Genomic DNA, 17,336 nt, shown 5'->3' with positions numbered 1-17,336 from the left:
ACTGCAAACATGCTGTACGTCTACGGCCCAACACTAATCACTACTGACTACGTGGATGCCGTTCTCACATGTACTCGTACGGTGGTCGCTGCACGTGTTATTCAAAGCAGGGAGCGACCTGCCCCCATCATCATCATTGTTTCGGTTATGGGGCCAACGACTACTATTAAATGCGGAATTTACCTCGAGATCCAAGCCCCACACCAACTCCGATAATACTAGTCCATTTTCAGGAGGTGAGGGAAATTCCAAAAATACTAAACCAAAATCTGTTCGTGCTAATCACCCAATTTTTTCTACCTTCATTTTTCAATTATTAAAAAACTGTACTGCTGGGAGAGAAACTAACCCTGCGCCGTGCAGGAAAGAGCAAATTACCAAAAGGGCCCTGATGCACCCCTCCTGGCGGCTTCTCTCACGTCTCGTCAGTCCTCCCAAAGAGGAAGAGCGCAGCAGACCAGGAGGGAGCAAGGGGGAACTCGCGGTTCGCGCCGTGATCCGTCTCGCCCGCGGGTGTTTCCGCCGCGCGCCGCGGCTGCCGCGTCGGTCTCCGTTCTCGCCGCCCGCACGGCCCGCTTCTGCTTGATCCTGCGGTCCTTTTTGCTTCTCGTTTCAGGTGGCCAGCCTTGGTATCATCGGTGAGTTCCGTTTCCGTACCGAATTCGATTGCGTTTAGCATAAGCGATGCGGTGGTTCCGGCTGGACCTATTCTTCTGGTCTCGCAAAGGTGACGCCCCGATGATGTTTCTGTGCTCGGAGAACAGGGGAGACCTGCTCCTTGATCAGTGCAGCAGCAGCGGTTTCGTGTGCGGTTGCTCACCGAATGGTTTAGTTTTGATTCTAGAGTTTGGTTGGATCGCTTTGGTGTAACTGGTTTGTTAGAAATGAGGTTTGTAATGTGTTATGTTTGTTAATTGCAGCGACTGCAGTTTGGTAAAGTGCTCTGATCCACCAGGGTTTACCGTACACATGGTGTTCAAGAATTAGGCTTGCTGGATTGAATATAACATAACTTGGGTTCGGTTTCGATGTGAATTGGTGAGCGTGAGTGGCAGTTTGCACATTCAGAAGTGTCTCTTTTCTCAGGGAATCATCCCAGTTTCTCTGAATAGAACCTCATTCATTATGTTTGACACTGTCCAGCCATCTCTTTCCCCGTTTTACCCTTATGTACAATTGCAGTTGAGACTTGAAGGAAATAGTGATACACCCAATTCTTCATCCATTTGGATGCATTTTTTTCCTCGTTATATGTTCTGATATGAGGTGAATACTGCATTGGGCTGACTGTTGGTGACTGCCTTTGCTAGAGGAATTAGTCACTTCTTCTCCTTTCAAAAAAGGCAATTGACATTTCCTTATGTGATTGGTCACTATTTGTTTGGGTACCCTCTTCTGCTCTACATTCTTTGAGACTACGCCTGAGCTTTGTTATAATCTGGTAAATAATAGTATATTTAAATTGCTTCAAGAGAAATACCATCTATGCAGAATCATCCATATTGGGTACATATTCCTCAAAAACAAGTATTTATTAAGTACATGTGCCATCAGCGTTTTATTTTTTTGGCTTAACAATTCTATTTTACTTTTGCAGAGCAGAATTAATTGTCCTCTGCTGGAGTGTAAAATGGCAGCAGGAGCCACCTTAAACTGGGTTAAAACTCCATTTGACTCCCGGAGATTTCATGATCTATCTAGTTTAAGGTCCTTCCGACCCTCATTGCAAGTAATTCCTCTGAATGGTTTCCTTGCATTTTGAAACTAACAGCTGCAACCATTTCTTGCAGTTTTCGATGCCGTAACCCTTTTGGACCAATTCAGCGCTGCTGGTTGCCAACTGATCAGGACTCATCCCTAACCAAGGTTCGCGTGGCTGCTGATTATTCAGACTCAGTGCCAGATTCAAAGTACACGAGAGATCGGGGTTATCACCCTCTTGAAGAAGTTAAAGAGCGTTCAAGGAAAAAGGACCTGCTACTGACAGATGTTGAAACAGCTAGAACAGTAGTAGAGGTAATCTGGTGCAACTAAATTATCCATTTAAGATTGCATCCCGATACCCTGATAGCAGAGTATAAAACTCCTCAAAATAATCCAAATATATTCTGTAAAATCTTACACAAATTTGTTGCTGAGCATCTAAGCCTAGTTAATGTTCCAATCTTCCATCTTGTCTAGGGCAATAGCAAGGGCTTGCTTGTATTTCCTGCAAGGGTACACAATGAACCTCATGGAAATGTTGCCTGGTCAGAGTTTCAATATGTTATTGATGACTACGGAGGTACTGCCTTAATGCATGATAAAAATGTACTATAGAGCCTTAGCAGTGTTCTTCTTGTGCAGCTAACCTGTTGGGAACTTATTTACAGACATATTCTTTGAAGTACCTGACAGCGAGAACCTCTTAGAAGATGATACTGCGAACAATCCTGTGGTAAGATGTTGTTCTGCTGTGTTGACCAGAGCAATACTAGTTAGAAACTAGATAATAATAATTGCTTTTCCTTGTTAATGGGTTTCTTTCCTTGTAGATATGTACTATACTCCATGTATTAGGGATAGCCGGACAGATTTGTGTAGTTCATATATTATTGGTCGAGTAGTCCTGAATGGACAACCTTGTATCCATTATGAATAGGGCAAAAAGTTAAACTACTCTTTTCTCTACCAAAAAGTTATAGGCATACACTCATAGCAGTCTAGAGGCTATCTGCCTGGCAACTGGCATCATCATTCTTTTGCATGGTAGTTGTTCCTTAAAGGACTAATTTTCACGAAGATGCCATTGTCTTGCTACAGAACAGTGTTAGTGCTGCAGTCAACATGCCATTGTCTTGCTACAGAACAGTGTTACTCTGATGATGAAAATCTTGTGCATCAGTGCTTTGATGGGTGATTCACTTACTTGAAATGACATCTCAATTGCAGACAGTTTTAATTGGAATGGACGGACCCATTATTGGAGAAAGTAGTGTGGCGATTAGTGATTTTAGTGATTACATGGATGGTGAAAAATTTATGGACGTTCCTGATGAGCACTACAGCAAGGTTTGCTAAAAGTTCTTTTTCCTGCTTTCAGCGGTTACTGTGGATCATTTTTCTTATTAGCAGCAAGCCCTGTCATCATTAATGTCTCTCTTGTGAAATGTCACAGATTGATACAGAAATAACTGATATTCTTATAGAATGGGGGATGCCAGCAACAATGCGTGCAATACATCCGATTTACTTTGCCAAATGTTTGACAAAGGTAAGAGATAAACCGTTATAAAAGAATGCAGACAACCCAGCAGCCCTTGAAATAGTGAAAATGGTCAACCTGGCAAAGATGCTATAAATGATTACTATAATTCAGCTAACATCCTCCACTTTAGATTGGTTAGTAATTTTGTGTTGTCATGAAGAGTTGCAAGGGAACCATCTAGTAGAGCAATGAGTAACCGTCCAGACCACTCGGTTAGGCACACATCAAGATCCAAAAAAAAAGAGAGGCAAAGATAGCAAATCAGTATGATCTTGCATTAGTTTCAGAGTATGTTCTCTCTCAACTGGGACAGAAAGTATCAGTAAAACAAAACAAAAGATCGCAACAGTTTGATGTATTGTTCTGAGTATTTTTCCCATCAATTAGTGTTGGATAAAATCTCTGCTAAAATAGAATATATTATAGAATATATATATATATATATATATATATATATATATATGCCAACCTGAACTTCTTTTATTTATTATGAACTCTCATGTATCAGTTTGTTGTAGAGTAAAAGCTTCAGCATTCAGCAAAGCATGTCTCGTAGCATGACCTATCAAAAGAGCACAACCCTAAATGTGACTTCAAATCACCCAAGTTGCAGAGAACTAGGCAATCACATTACCTGCTCTTTTATTATACAGGCTGTTCATGACAATCGTGGGGAGAAGATGGATAGTCCATCAAATAGTGTCTCTATTGTTGGATATCTGAGACCTGCTTTTATAGAGGAAGAATCTTACTTGAGGAGCTTGTTTCATGCCGAATCCAACAGTGATGGATATTCATCTGACTGGAAAGGTACTTCCACAACAAATTCAGATATGAAGCATCTTCTTTTCTTTTTCTCAATGCTATTCTTCAATCCAATGCCATTTCTGATGTAGTGAATGAAACAGATGGATACAACACAGAAACTCGGCCAATTTCTGGAACTAATCACCTAGTTGGTAATTTAATTGGTTAAAATCTCGCACCTCAGTTACCCACTTTCATTCAATTTTTGTTTGACTTACTCTAAGCAAATATTCAGATGATGATAAGTCAAGATTTGACTTCAATGATACCGGAACTAGCACCGGTTCGATGATCTACAAGCTGGAGATAATGACAATTGAACTGTTCTCCATGTATGGCAAGCAGGTAATGTTGCTTCGGAATATCATATAACTACTTGACCTTGATCTACAAACAGGTATTGTGGCCATTATAGTTTCTTATATTCCATGGATTTCTGCAGTTGATGATCGATCCACAAGATTTTCAAGATTCAGAACCAGATATTCTTGCAAACTCTGCTTCAGCAATTATAGAACGGATCAAAGAAAACAGTGATCAGTGTGCAGTGGCTCTCAGGTCACTCTGTCGCAGGAAAAAGAGCCTTACTGTCGAGGTACGTTTGTTGTCATTGATGCTTTATTTTCATGTTCACAATCTGAAATTACCATTCTTGTGCCTGGAATCCTCTTCTTTTAAGCATATGTCCAAATTCATTATTTCATTGTGAAAAAGAATAACAAGGCACAAGTTCTTTTTCTTGTTTAGTTGCTGTGACGGTATACTTCTGCAATGCCAGGACCTTAAATATATCTGCAATTTCATCTTTTGTTCAGAAGCATGTCATTTGCACTGTGATTATCATATTACCTGTTCATATGTTGGTTACGCATGTTGTTGTTTCTCACTATTGCATTGCCAATAGGACAAGTGTTCCTTTAGTGTAAGCTTTGTTTGCAATCTGATATCTGAAATGTTCTGCAGGAGGCAAGTTTGATTGGCGTTGACAGTCTTGGTATTGATGTAAGAGCCTTTTCTGGCTTGGAAGCTAGGACTGTTCGATTTTCGTTCAATGCGCAGGTTAGTCATTAGGCTTAGAAATTTCAAATCACCTTGGTCCTTTTAATGAACCTAGAACAATCATTTGGAGTCTCTGGTTTCAGGCGCTCTCTGAACGTTCAGCTGAAAAAAAGATCAGGCGAATGCTTTTCCCACGTTATCAGCGTAAAAGCGTGAAAACCTCCACTGAAGATGAGTCTCAACCTATCAGCTGACTTTTCTCTAGAAAGCACCTAAACGCCCGGTCCAAGTACAAGGGCGTCAAGGGAATCAACAAAAGATCTTTTATCTGATCTTATTATGCGCGTTTGCTAGGAGATAGCGCACAACCTGTCGACTCTGAGAATGACCTGAAGCATCAGGGTTCCTGATTGAGGTTTTGACTTCACTGGTGAAGGAAGGTTGGCCATGTACGGTCTCTAACATGCCTCCGAGTCCAAGGATAAAGTTTGGTTTCTGACAAATAAGAGAACAAATAAGGTGCCAGCTCTTGTAAAAGATGCACTGCAATCTGATGCTGGCGGAAATCTGCAACTGAGTAGCTGGCCAAGCTTTGTCAGCAATAAATTCCAGTAATAACGAGCCGCAAGGAGAGCGGGCAGAGTAATAAGGTCTCCTTGGCCTGAAACAGTTCTTATCCTTTCTTTTTTAAAAAGAAGAAGAAGAAGAAGAAGAAGAAGAAGAAGAAGAAGAAGAAGAAGAAGAAGAAGAAGAAGAAGAAGAAGAAGAAGAAGATAGTATCCTGTACTCGAATCAGTTCTTGATACCCCAACCTGTAACTAACTTCTTGTCGTCTCTTTCATGTCTGAATAAATGTAACGCAACTGTGATTATGTGTCGTTTGTTCACCTACAGAAACGAATATAGAATGATAAAGTTTCGAGAGCCTTTTCTTGGTTGAAGCCTGAAAGCGGTAGGGGCCTATTGTACTCTCTCATATACAGTATCCACGGGGAACTAAAACTAAAAGCGTCTAGTTTTTTCCCCGTGTAAATTTTCACAGCAAAGAAACTCTACACACATGTGCTGTATACATCATGGAGCCCATATGTTTTCGTTGCGAATACCTTTTTGAAAAGGCGCGGCCATTTCTTACGCTGCCGCTGCTCTGATAAGACGGCGACTGAGCTCGGGGATAATGCTTCGCACGCTGATAGTGGGCGGTCGCCGTCGGCGGTGACGCTCCAGCGAACCACACGACGCACGCACACGGCCAGCCCGCCCGTGGCCAGCCGCCACGCCAGTGCCCACTTTCTCCTCGCCGGCACCACCTCTCCGCGACTCCGCCCGCGGATTGGTCCCGTCAAAAGCTGACGCGGAGGCGCGGAGGCCTTGGGCAGATTCGCTCGCGGCCAGGAGAAACAAGTACAGCAGACGACGTGCAGGCGGCAGAGGACGTCGAAAGATCAGAGGCCCTGGAGCTCGTCGTCTCGCTGCAAGTAGCCGTACGGGCGAGAAGAGGTGACGCGTGCGTTTGGAAGAGAGTGGCCGGATTATCGCGCCGTCCAAGCGGGAGCGCGCCGTGCCGTCGCCGTCGCCGTCGCCGCCCCGCGCAAGTCTCCGGCGCGGCCTACGCCGGCCGCACACGGGGGCCCGAGTCGCCCGACCCGATCGCGTCGTTTTTGGCCGCTCTCGTAACCTGCCGCGGCGCGACGAGGAGAACGCGCTCGATCCCGCAACGAGACGTTGCTGTTGGCGAGCGTGACAGGGGGCCGGGCACGGGGTCCTGCTCTTGCTTGCAAGCGATGCTACGATCATGACGAGTCGCCGTCGAAAACTACGGCGGCAATGGATCATCAGTGTTGATCGTCGCCGGTGTCGTGGACAACGGCCGGAGCACACGGACGCGCGTTGTCTTCGGTTGGGATTGTGCTCGATTTTTTTTCGTGGTAAAAAGGAGATGTGTTAGGTGCATGGGGTTCGTGCGGTGCTGGACGAGTTGTACCACGGCCTCCTTTGGACTCGTAGTGCGTTGCGCGTTAGCTGCAAATTGGATTGTCCTACTGGTACTACGACTCAACGGGATCGCCCATGACTAAACTCTGAAGACGTTCCGACACATCTTTCTGCAGGTACTGATCGATCACCTTTTTTAAGCATTGCAGTTTGCTGGTTTTAAATTCGAGGGGGGCAAATTTCAATCTCTACGGAGAGGAAGCCGGTCCGGTTTGGAGCTTGGACCACAGTGTAGGATGCGATTTCTATTTTCTAAGGATCCGCACGAGACTAGATTCTCAGCGGGTTTTGCACGCAGGGGGGGAAATTTCTCGTGCCGTCTTGCATTTTCAGCGCTCGATCATATTCAGTTATTCAGATTTGACATGTGCTTATTTCGGAAAAAAAAAGATATCGTATATGTAATGAGCGAAAGAGAGCACGCGGCACACGACCTGTTGTCGTTTTGTAAAATGTTTTGTATTATTTATTTCTTTTTCTTAATACAATGATAAACAGCTTTCTTACGTATTAGAGGAAAAAAAAAGGCACGTGCCACTGCTCGGCGGATCCCACAAAACCCCCACCGGCCGGGACCCGCGCGGCAGCAACCGCTCCCAGCCTCCCTGTCTGCTGTCTCCTCGTGCTCCCCTTCAAATACGAACAAGACGGCCGCGGCGCCACCGCTCCACTTTTGCCGCACTCACTCACTCACGCACTCGGAGCATCCGATACTCGGCCAGTGCGTCATACGCGGTGTCGGCGGCGGCCATGCCGCTCTCGCTGCCGTCTTCGGCGGCCGTGGTCAAGGCGCTGCCGCGGGCGCTCTCGCTCACGGCCGCGGCCGTCGCGGCGGCCACCACGTCCCTCCTCCTCATCTCCGCCGTCGTCTCCCGCACCCACCACGTCGCCTCCTCCTCGGCGCCTCCGCTTCCCCCGTACGCCAGCGCGTCCACGACCGCCCCCCAAGCCCCGGCGCCCGCGCCCGCGCCCGCGCCCGACCCCGACCACCACCACCACCCCCCGCCTCCCCCGCCCGTTCCCCCGTGCCCGCCCAACGCCACCCACCTCGTCCCCTGCCACGAGTCCCCCTCCGGGGAGCGCCACTGCCCCACGCGCCCGCCGCCTCCTCCGCACCCGCCCAAGGACCCCCCGCCGCATCAACCGCACCCTCCACCGCCCCCGCCGCACTGCCGCGTCCCGCCGCCGCCCGGGTACCGCCCGCCCCCGCCGTGGCCTGCGCGGCGCGAGCGCGCGCGGTACGCGAACGTGGACCTCCCGCTGCGGATGTCCTCGGCCAAGCTGGCGGGCCAGGACCCCGTCCGCGGTCGCGGGGAGTGGCTGGTGTTCACCAAGGGCAAGGGGGTACGGAATTACGTCGACCAGCTGGCGCGCGTGGTGCCGCTCCGCGGCGGCGTGGTGCGCACGGCGCTCGACATCGGCTGCGGGGTGAGTACTTGCGTGAGAGCGTTTCCTATTTGCAATCGAGTACGCTGCTCGTTTGAAGAGTTGGTTGTTACTGTTTGATTACTATGCCTTCTCGATGTGATTTTGATGTTTGTCTCTGTTCATGCGAGTCACCGACAGGTTGCGAGCTTTGGGGACTACCTGCTGAACTATGGAGTACTGACCATGTCCATTGCTCGTGGAGCACAAGCGCAGCTCGCGTTGGAGCGTGGACTGCCTGCCATGATCGGAGCGCTTGTTGCTCACAGGCTGCCATATCCATCGAGGTCCTTCGATATGGTGCACTGTGCGGACTGCCTTGTTCCATGGGCTGCTCATGGTAGGACATGCAAGATATCATGCTATTGCTATTAATGACAAAGTAGACTTCCTGACGTATCGTTTATTCACCGTATCTAGTTTGTTATTGCACTTATCAGTTACTTTCTTCAAAGCTAATATCCTATTGGCGAATGTTGACGTCAGTGAACACTGAACAGAACAGCTCCTAATATGTCGATGTCAATAGTAAAGTTTTCTAGTGGAGTGCTCTTGTTCTCATTCACCTATAGCTGATTCCAGATGGGCTCTATATGCTGGAAATCGACCGGCTTCTCCAACCCGGTGGCTATTGGGTCTTCTCTAGGCCACCCGTCAGCTGGAAATCTGCATACAATATTTCGAATCAAGCGACTGAAGATGAGGACAAGCAATTAACCATGGATGATATGGCAAATAAGCTTAATTGGACGAAGCTGTCTGAGAACGGCACGATTTCTGTTTGGAGAAAGCCTACTTGTCATCTCCACTGTGACCAAGAAGCAAAATTCTTAGGATCGCCACCACTCTGTAGAGAAGACCCAGATAGTGCCTGGTAAGGTTATCATTGTCTCCTTGTCACTTTGCATTTCCAGCCAATTGCAACCAAACATAGTATTGCATATTTTAGCTTCAGCTATCCTTTGCGCTTTAAAGTTGAGGAGGGGATGAACATGCTCTGAAATTTAATTGAATGCAAAAGGATTGCAATGTTGTTGCCTTATCAACAATGGCACCACCTCACCCCTTTTTTCTTTGGCTTCATGATATCCTTGTGATACGACAATGCACATGATAGTTTGGCTGGCTGGATAAAAATTAATAAGTTGTTTTCGTTGTTTCTTCTAAAGATTGCCTTGCAGTATGAACTTATTCTAAGATCATATCATCATCTGCCTATGTTTTGTTCTGAACTTCTTGTGCAGTCGTAAAGTTTATTTAGTCAAATGTAGTTTCAGGAATATTTCAGGACAGTAACAGTAATACAATGCTACAATAAGGCACATCCAATTAAGAACACGAGTACAGTAGAGCACCAGAGTATTCCAAGGAACTTGCTGCCAAACTGGGGTAAAAACACTTTTGCCGAGCCATGAAATAATCTAACTTGTACTCTTGCATTGAAGTTTTTAGTCATTAAATTCTTCCAACATGAAAGTTTCATTAAAGATAAGTTTTGTTACATTGCAGGTATGCGAATATTTCAATGTGTATATCATGTCTTCCAAGAGCTGAACTTGTTAATGTTTGTGCTGGTGGTGTCATAGAAAAGTGGCCTAAAAGACTTGATGCAGTGCCACCGAGGATAACCAGTGGGGAAATGAAGTGGTTGTCCATTCAGACATATAAGCAGGACAGTTTGATTTGGGAGAAAAGGGTTAATTTCTATGTAACATATCTAAAATATCTATCTAATGGAACTTACAGAAATGTCATGGATATGAGTGCTGGTTTTGGTGGCTTTGCTGCTGCTATGTCCAAGTATCCTGTTTGGGTCATGAATGTCGTTCCTACTAATGTAACAGACAATACTCTTGGTGTCATCTATGAGCGTGGACTGATTGGAACATACACAGACTGGTAATGTTAATGAAAACATCTTTTTCCTTGAAATAAATCAGCACTTCCAAATTCTGCAGTACGGAGTAAGATATAGGCAATAACTAATCTTGATTTTCAATATATTTTCAGGTGCGAGGCCTTCTCTACTTATCCGCGGACATATGATCTAATACATGCTAATGGGATCTTCAGTTCACATATTCACAAGTAAGTGATCCACTGCCCCCTCATGATTTTCGATGTTCAAGCCTCTGACAGCGAACTAGAAAGGCATAGGATGCTTTCACAAAGCACATGAACAATGCAGTTAAAGTGATTCTAGCTCAGTTCTCCCTCCTGACACCAAACTATTCTCAGATGTGCGATTATTGACATCCTGGTTGAGATGGATCGCATTCTCCGGCCAGGGGGCGCCGCTATTGTTCGGGACAGAGCTGATGTCGTTCACAAAGTCAAGAAGGATGCTGACCGCCTACGATGGCATAGCCGAATCGTTGACACTGAAAATGGGCCCCTGGATCCTGAGAAGCTTCTCATCGTGGACAATTCCCCACCACTCCCAGGGAGCTAAAGCAAGCAGCAAAGAACCAGGGTCAGCAAGCCCTTCATGTTCATGACAACAAGTTCTACGGTCTTCTCATGTTTCAAAAAGTGGGCTGAGATCTCACTACCTGTACAGATGAAGAATATACAGACGACCAGGGTGTTATTACCTGTACAGATGAAGGGTATAACGCTATTCTACAGTCAGAGATTCAGAATTACAGAGTACAAATGAAGGGTATAACGCTATTCTACAGTCAGATTCAGAACTACAGAGTACAGATCCTCGTATGACCAGTGCAATATATTTTGAGCCACTGACTCCGCTGGATGCCATTTCTTCGTTCCAATATCCAGTATGCAGCTTGATTTCTTAAGCTCTGACGACTAGCTGTGCAGCTGGAACCCAGCAAATCTCGATTCTGTATAGCCGCACATTGACTGTACATGTGTATAGCAGCTGTACATATCTTGTGAGTGGTGATGTACATGCGAGAGGAGTTTAGACTATTCTGTTTCTGAATTTGCCTTGGTTTGGTCGCTAAGCAACCTACAGGTTGTACTGCATCGTGTAGAAAAAGGTAGGAGCTTGATTGGCAGCTGCCAGATTTCACCTGGTCCTTGTAACTTTCCGAGTTCAGACTATGGGGTACCGGACGTGCTGTTCCTGTTTCCGTTTGATTGGGGTGTTGTCCAAGCAAAGTGAAGCGCGGGGCAGGTCGAGTCTGGACATGATTTTCTCACGGCATAATCATAATGGCAGTTATTATTGCCGCGTGGAGGTCGTCTCCTCCGGCACCGAAAGTAGTGATGGGATTCGAGGAGTACAAGTTCGCTTCCTGAACCTTTAGTTCCTAAATTAGGAGTGACAAAGTTTGCATTTTACTATAAATGTGCACCTGTAGCATTTCGTTTGTATTTGTGAATTATTGTCCAAACATTGACTAATTAGGCTCAAAAGATTCGTCTCGCAAAGTACAACAAAATTGTGCAATTAGTTTTTAATTTCGTCTACATTTAGTACTCCATACATGTACCGTAAGTTTGATGTGATGGGGAATCTTCTTTTTGCATAGTGCCAAAGTTGGGAAAAAGGGGAACTAAACAATGCCCTGTTCTTCTTTCCGGGCAATGTGTGAGTAATTCGTCAGCACCGGACAATGTGTGAGTAATTCGCCATGCTGACAGTGGGATTAGTGGTTGCTTAGCTTTAGCAGTTTCCGTAGTTGCTCCAAATGCGACGCGGCTTCGCTTTCGTTCTTCCGATTGCCATTTCGGAGGTCTAGTTTTTAGCTAACGCCACAACTGGCAGAATGTGCAATCTTCACACGTAAGCTAAGAATATCTCTGTTGAACTGCATACTCTGTCACGTGGAGTGTGGTGTCTGCAGCGGTACTTCGGCGGAGGGTGCCGCATGGCTGTGGCCTTATTGGTGGGGTGCAGTCTACTTCCGTCAAGTTCCCTATCGATGCAGGGCTACCCATAATTTTAGCAAGTACATGAGGGTGATTGTTGGTATAAAGACTTCGGTTCTGCTACCGCGGCGAGTGGAGTGGTTACCCGTGTTGACGTCTCGAGCAGCCCTTTCTTTATTTTTTTTTCTGTTCTTCTTCTTCTTCTTCTTGTTTTTTTTTTTTTTTTGCCTATAGCCTCTAGCGATCTCTGCCGGGCCTTCAGTTAAAAAAAAACTAAGAATATGGCCCACGCGCGCGACCGTTCCACTCCGTCCGCCCGCTCCTACCAGTATCTTCGGCGCGTCCCCAAAAAACCGCGCAACAAAGTACAGCGCGATGCGCACTAGGCGAACGCGCAGAAAAATTAAGAGGACTCTTCAGAAAAAGGACAGAGGAAAAAAAAAGGAACGCGCTATAAAATGCGGCCACCGCCCTCCGCCTCGCACCTCTCTCGCGTTCGAGGCGAAGCCGACGACGAGCTCAGCAGCGCCGACGCCGCACCGCAAACGGCTCGCCCCTCCCTCGAGGTACCACCCCCAGCTCCGAACCCTTCTCCACGTCCCTCCGTCCCCCGAGCTTCTGCGGCCCTTCCGGCGGAATGTGGGCGATCGGGGGGCGGTGGAACCGCCCGATTCGGCGGTAATTGCAGTGGGGATTGCGGGCGCCGCTTCCGGGTGTGATTAGGCGAGGGTTTTTCGGGAACCGCGCTTCGGTTGGCTAGTCAGTTTACTCGTTCCGGTATCGTGACTTGGATCTCGGTGCTTCTATGCGTGCTTGGATTTTGGTTGCGGTTGAGGTGAGCGATCGTGCGGGTCGCCGGGGCTGTGTGTGATGGGGTCGTAGATGATAACGGTCTGGTAGTGAGGTGCTGGTTGTAGAGGTTTATCTGAGATGATTTTTGGGGAATTTATCTGAAGTTATTTTGGTGGCCGGTTTTTCATATATCTAATATGGTTACGAGAATCCCCATTTGTACTGCTAAGCGTGAATTTGGAATTTGTCTTAAAGTCAAGAGAACCTGTATCGGGAAGTTGCCATGGGGGTTAACTCTGTCATGGAACAGCAGCTTTCTCTAAGTATTGCCTGTGTTAATGTGCATGATGTCAGAATGTTTGCCCTGACAGTGTGATAGTTCTCCTGATAAAAAAATATCTGTGGTCTGCAGAATAGGTGTAAACTACAGTAAAGTATAGTGATGTGGTGTCGCTGGGTTTGCTGCAATTGCCAAGTGGATGAATCCGATCAGCGTGAAAATGGGCAATTCAAGGTCACAACGAACAATGCTGACGGTACGTTTGTTTCAGTGTACTTGACTGTTCTATCTAAAATCCACTTCTCAACCGTCTACACTATGCAGAGAGTTTGATGTTATTAAGTTATCTTATCATTTTCTTCAGGGATGACAAAGGGATTCAAAGATTCTGCTACTGGAAAAGTCGAGCCTCAGAATGCTGCTCCCCCTATCAATATTCCTGTTCTATCCTTGGATGAACTGATAGAAAAAACTGATGATTTTGGGTCAACGGCTTTGATAGGTGAAGGTTCTTACGGGAGAGTATACTATGCCGTCCTTGATAATGGAACAAAAATGGCAGTGAAGAAACTTGACTCTACTGAAAATGAACCCACCACCGAATTCTTGACCCAGGTTGGCTTTGCTTTTACTTGTTAATGATGGGGATTCTGCTTTGGTTATTTGTTTCTGCTAATGTGCTGTTGGTTACTAATTAGACAATGGCACTTACTTTCTGATGCTAGGTTTCATTGGTTTCAAGGCTGAAGCATGAAAACTTCGTAGATATGTTGGGTTACTGCACAGAGCGTAATCTTCGCATTGTAGCCTATGAATTCGCCACCATGGGTTCTCTGCATGATGTTCTACATGGTATGATTCTTCATATCCTCTATAACTTGTTCAATAACTCCTCTTATTTGAATACTGTATCCACAACAGATAATTTGCAATTTCATTTGCTGAACTAATGTCAGGAAGAAAAGGAGTTCAAGGTGCTCAACCTGGCCCAGCGCTTGATTGGATGCAGCGAGTGAAAGTTGCTGTTGATGCTGCGAAAGGACTTGAATATCTGCACGAGAAAGTTCAGCCTTCGATTGTCCACAGGGATATTAGATCTAGTAACATCCTCTTATTTGAGGACTTCAAGGCAAAGATAGCAGACTTCAATCTCTCAAATCAGGCTCCAGATATGGCTGCCCGGTTGCATTCTACTCGTGTGCTGGGAACCTTTGGATATCACGCTCCAGAGTAAAAATCCTTCGCTCAAAATAACTACTTAATTTTTGTCATGCTTTCCTGCTCTGTATTTGTACTGTTGTCTGATCAATTTTCCAATATATAAGCAAGCTAGGTTGTTTTTATTAATCATGGACACTATGTTCTGTTGAAATAGAAGCTGTATATGAAAAAAAAAACTGTGGCTTGTTATTTTTAAAGTTGAAGGTTAGTTTTGTACCTACAGATAAGCTCATTCTAGGTCATAAAGAAACATGAAAATTTTTTATCTTCTAAATATTTCAACTTCTTACTCTCTGACACGTCACATTAATATTTATCCCCTTCAGCCTTAGTCCACTGGATAGAAAACCACATGCTCACCATGTTGTCAGTTTTCAACTTCTCATTTTTTTCATACTGTAGTTCTACCCTAGAAAGTTACATGAAAACTGCCTTCCTGAAGCTGATCGTGTAACTTTTCCAGTTGATCAGTTCCTCGGAAGTATGCTATAGACCTCTCACACCATGTTAGACTAGTTCATGACTGTTATTGACTCAAATCGGGTGGCAGGCTGACAGCTGCTGCCCAGTTTCACATTCTTGTTCCAAGCAAACACATAAACGTTTTAAACCTCATTTGCATAGGGAGAATTGCATAGCACTCATACAAGCAGGTTAGCAAAAAAAAAAATAGTCAGTCTCTGCTCAGGTAATGGGAACACATGATTATTTTTGTGCTATTTTGGCTTTTATCCTGCTACCAACCAATTACTTCCTCAACTACAAGCAACCATATAATATCCCCCACCTAGCAGTAATCAGTTTGATAATCAGTGTTGGTTTCTAGATTCTCGGTTCATGTGATGCTGCTGTCTGGTCAATCTATGAATTGACTTGTTTTGCATTACATTCTTTAATGCTGTGCACATTCTAAAATTTTTGCAGGTATGCAATGACTGGTCAGCTAACCCAGAAAAGTGATGTGTATAGCTTTGGAGTGGTTCTCTTGGAGCTTTTGACAGGTAGAAAGCCTGTAGACCATACAATGCCTAGAGGGCAGCAGAGCCTGGTAACCTGGGTAATGCTCACTTGCTACCTTCTCATTTTTAATTTTGTGGTTCGATGGAATCATTTAATTAGTGGCTGCAATTGGCACCTTATTTGGTCAAATGAATTCTTGTGAAGCTGCAATAGTTTGTGGCCATGCGTATAGTAATGTGGTGTTTTTTAAAAAAAATCATTTTAGTCCAGAGGGTCCAAGCTAAACAATGTGTACAGTAATGTGGGTATTCATCAAGTAGATAATCATGTGTTCTGTCAATCCCATATCTGGAACTGTTGTCATTTTCTGGGGCAACAATAAATGGCACAATGATGAGCTTGAACTTCATGTGTCAAATATCTTAGAATTTCTCAAAACTCCCCGAAAGTATCTGCAGCACAACTGTAGTTACCCCCAAAGGAGTTGATCTGCTGCATAGGGTGTGCTTCCTTGCTGTCTGAAAAAAACTACAAGGATCATCTGAGTGCACAATGATTGCCTCAAAACTTGCTAGACAATAAAATAGCACTTTGTATGATCTTATAAGTATGATCTTGATAATAACATGACACAACCCAATCCGAAATGCAAACATTATTTTTCACACCAGTTCTCTGAGAATGCCTTTCTTTGGTTCTGTAGGCTACACCGAGATTAACTGAAGACAAGGTGAAGCAGTGTGTAGATCCTCGGTTGAAGGGTGAATATCCAGCAAAAGGACTCGCTAAGGTACCCCCTTACTCTCTCTGCATGTGCTGTGCATAAGCTTGGAACAACTAATAGCCTATTCTCTTTCCGCATTTCCTCATACCACTGTTTTGTCCTAATGCAGCTCGCTGCTGTAGCAGCTTTGTGTGTGCAATACGAAGCTGAGTTCCGCCCAAATATGAGCATTGTGGTCAAGGCTTTATCTCCACTGCTCGTAAGTAAGCAGACTCAAACCCCTGCACCCCCACCTGCCGTTGACAGTTGATGCATATAATTAACCAGAGTAAAGTTCTTTTCCCTTGGATATCTTATCACATATATGGGCCGGGAAGTTACATTTGATGATTTGCAGTCGTGCAGAATGCCTGTAACTTACTGATTTGGACAGTTTACTCTCTGGAATATCTGTTAGGCTGCAAATATGATAGGAACAACGGCTTGGATAATAGACAAAATGGATCGATTCACCTCTCGGATTCGGACAACTACATGGAGGACGTCTTTGGTACTGCAGTGACAACCAAGCATCTGCGGTTTTTCGGCAATGTTCATATTCATCTTTTAAGAAACATGAATTCTGAAGCAAGCCTGCACTTTTGGCTGGCTATAGGAATTGGATGCCTGTATTTGGGTCAAATATATAAACGGGAATGTGTAGATGCCTAATTTACGAGTCACTGGAATCCATTCATAATAGCTTCGGGCTGTCATTTGACGTGGTCTCGTTGACATATATATTGCTCAGTGAGCTACATGTAATGTTGACTGGAAAATTGGTGACTTAATTGATTTCCTAAGATTCTAGCATCATTTAAGATGTTGGTGTTGCCGAAAGCATGTGGCGCCCATTTGAAAAACAATAAGTAGTGCTACTGCTAGCTATAGGCGTCAATCAACATGTAATGAGGAAAAACCATTTCGGTTGGGATCGTGACAACCGGTATGATTTAAAGTCAAACCATATAAAAAGATCTACATTTCGAAATATTAAAATCAAACTA

At 45.0% G+C, this 17,336-nt stretch overlaps 3 protein-coding genes across 10 annotated transcripts; all 3 read left to right on the top strand.

The window, feature by feature from the left end:
- Positions 1-373: 373 nt before the first annotated feature.
- On the top strand, positions 374-5,994 carry LOC101774896 (uncharacterized protein At3g49140). 4 transcript variants are annotated; one of them, XM_004970868.4, is made up of 13 exons: positions 374-638; positions 1,603-1,707; positions 1,791-2,016; positions 2,182-2,284; positions 2,373-2,437; positions 2,932-3,051; positions 3,158-3,253; positions 3,901-4,057; positions 4,144-4,206; positions 4,290-4,399; positions 4,497-4,649; positions 5,018-5,113; positions 5,197-5,994. In XM_004970868.4, exons 2-13 carry the CDS (start codon positions 1,631-1,633, stop codon positions 5,305-5,307), a joined length of 1,377 nt encoding a protein of 458 aa, XP_004970925.1. In that variant the 5' UTR covers positions 374-638; positions 1,603-1,630; the 3' UTR covers positions 5,308-5,994. The 4 variants fall into 4 exon arrangements, with proteins under 4 accessions (XP_004970925.1, XP_004970924.1, XP_022682679.1 ...); XM_004970867.4 differs by having other exon boundaries at positions 375-638; positions 1,598-1,707; XM_022826944.1 differs by lacking the exon at positions 374-638 and adding an exon at positions 1,064-1,506 and having other exon boundaries at positions 1,598-1,707; positions 4,156-4,206.
- Positions 5,995-7,714: 1,720 nt separating this feature from the next.
- Positions 7,715-11,704, top strand: LOC101771920 (probable methyltransferase PMT19). Its single transcript, XM_022827218.1, has 6 exons — positions 7,715-8,476; positions 8,615-8,813; positions 9,056-9,347; positions 9,983-10,372; positions 10,484-10,561; positions 10,712-11,704. Exons 1-6 carry the CDS (start codon positions 7,799-7,801, stop codon positions 10,923-10,925), a joined length of 1,851 nt encoding a protein of 616 aa, XP_022682953.1. The 5' UTR covers positions 7,715-7,798; the 3' UTR covers positions 10,926-11,704.
- A 1,025-nt stretch (positions 11,705-12,729) lies between these two features.
- On the top strand, positions 12,730-17,150 carry LOC101773397 (PTI1-like tyrosine-protein kinase 1). Of its 5 annotated transcripts, none has more exons than XM_004970862.3 (9): positions 12,730-12,879; positions 13,518-13,641; positions 13,750-14,000; positions 14,111-14,237; positions 14,342-14,615; positions 15,531-15,663; positions 16,270-16,356; positions 16,460-16,549; positions 16,748-17,150. In XM_004970862.3, exons 2-9 carry the CDS (start codon positions 13,548-13,550, stop codon positions 16,850-16,852), a joined length of 1,161 nt encoding a protein of 386 aa, XP_004970919.1. In that variant the 5' UTR covers positions 12,730-12,879; positions 13,518-13,547; the 3' UTR covers positions 16,853-17,150. The 5 variants fall into 5 exon arrangements, with proteins under 5 accessions (XP_004970919.1, XP_022682784.1, XP_022682783.1 ...); XM_022827049.1 differs by having other exon boundaries at positions 16,460-16,553; XM_022827048.1 differs by having other exon boundaries at positions 16,460-16,553; positions 16,724-17,150.
- Positions 17,151-17,336: the final 186 nt, after the last annotated feature.

The sequence above is a fragment of the Setaria italica genome, chromosome V (assembly GCF_000263155.2).
Source record: "Setaria italica strain Yugu1 chromosome V, Setaria_italica_v2.0, whole genome shotgun sequence".
In the NCBI taxonomy this organism is placed as follows: domain Eukaryota; kingdom Viridiplantae; phylum Streptophyta; class Magnoliopsida; order Poales; family Poaceae; genus Setaria; species Setaria italica.
Note: the sequence above shows the minus strand (reverse complement) of the source record. Positions and strands in the feature narration are given on the sequence as shown.

Coding starts and splice junctions, on each gene's coding strand:
- LOC101773397 (XM_022827048.1), top strand. CDS start 13,548: ATGTGGTGTCGCTGGGTTTGCTGCAATTGCCAAGTGGATGAATCCGAT. Junction 14,238..14,341: donor TCTGCATGATGTTCTACATG/GTATGATTCTTC, acceptor AACTAATGTCAG/GAAGAAAAGGAGTTCAAGGT. Junction 16,554..16,723: donor TTTATCTCCACTGCTCGTAA/GTAAGCAGACTC, acceptor TGATTTGGACAG/TTTACTCTCTGGAATATCTG.
- LOC101771920 (XM_022827218.1), top strand. CDS start 7,799: ATGCCGCTCTCGCTGCCGTCTTCGGCGGCCGTGGTCAAGGCGCTGCCG. Junction 8,477..8,614: donor CGCTCGACATCGGCTGCGGG/GTGAGTACTTGC, acceptor AGTCACCGACAG/GTTGCGAGCTTTGGGGACTA. Junction 10,373..10,483: donor ATTGGAACATACACAGACTG/GTAATGTTAATG, acceptor ATATATTTTCAG/GTGCGAGGCCTTCTCTACTT.
- LOC101774896 (XM_022826943.1), top strand. CDS start 1,486: ATGCAGAATCATCCATATTGG. Junction 1,708..1,790: donor CATGATCTATCTAGTTTAAG/GTCCTTCCGACC, acceptor CATTTCTTGCAG/TTTTCGATGCCGTAACCCTT. Junction 2,285..2,372: donor TGTTATTGATGACTACGGAG/GTACTGCCTTAA, acceptor ACTTATTTACAG/ACATATTCTTTGAAGTACCT.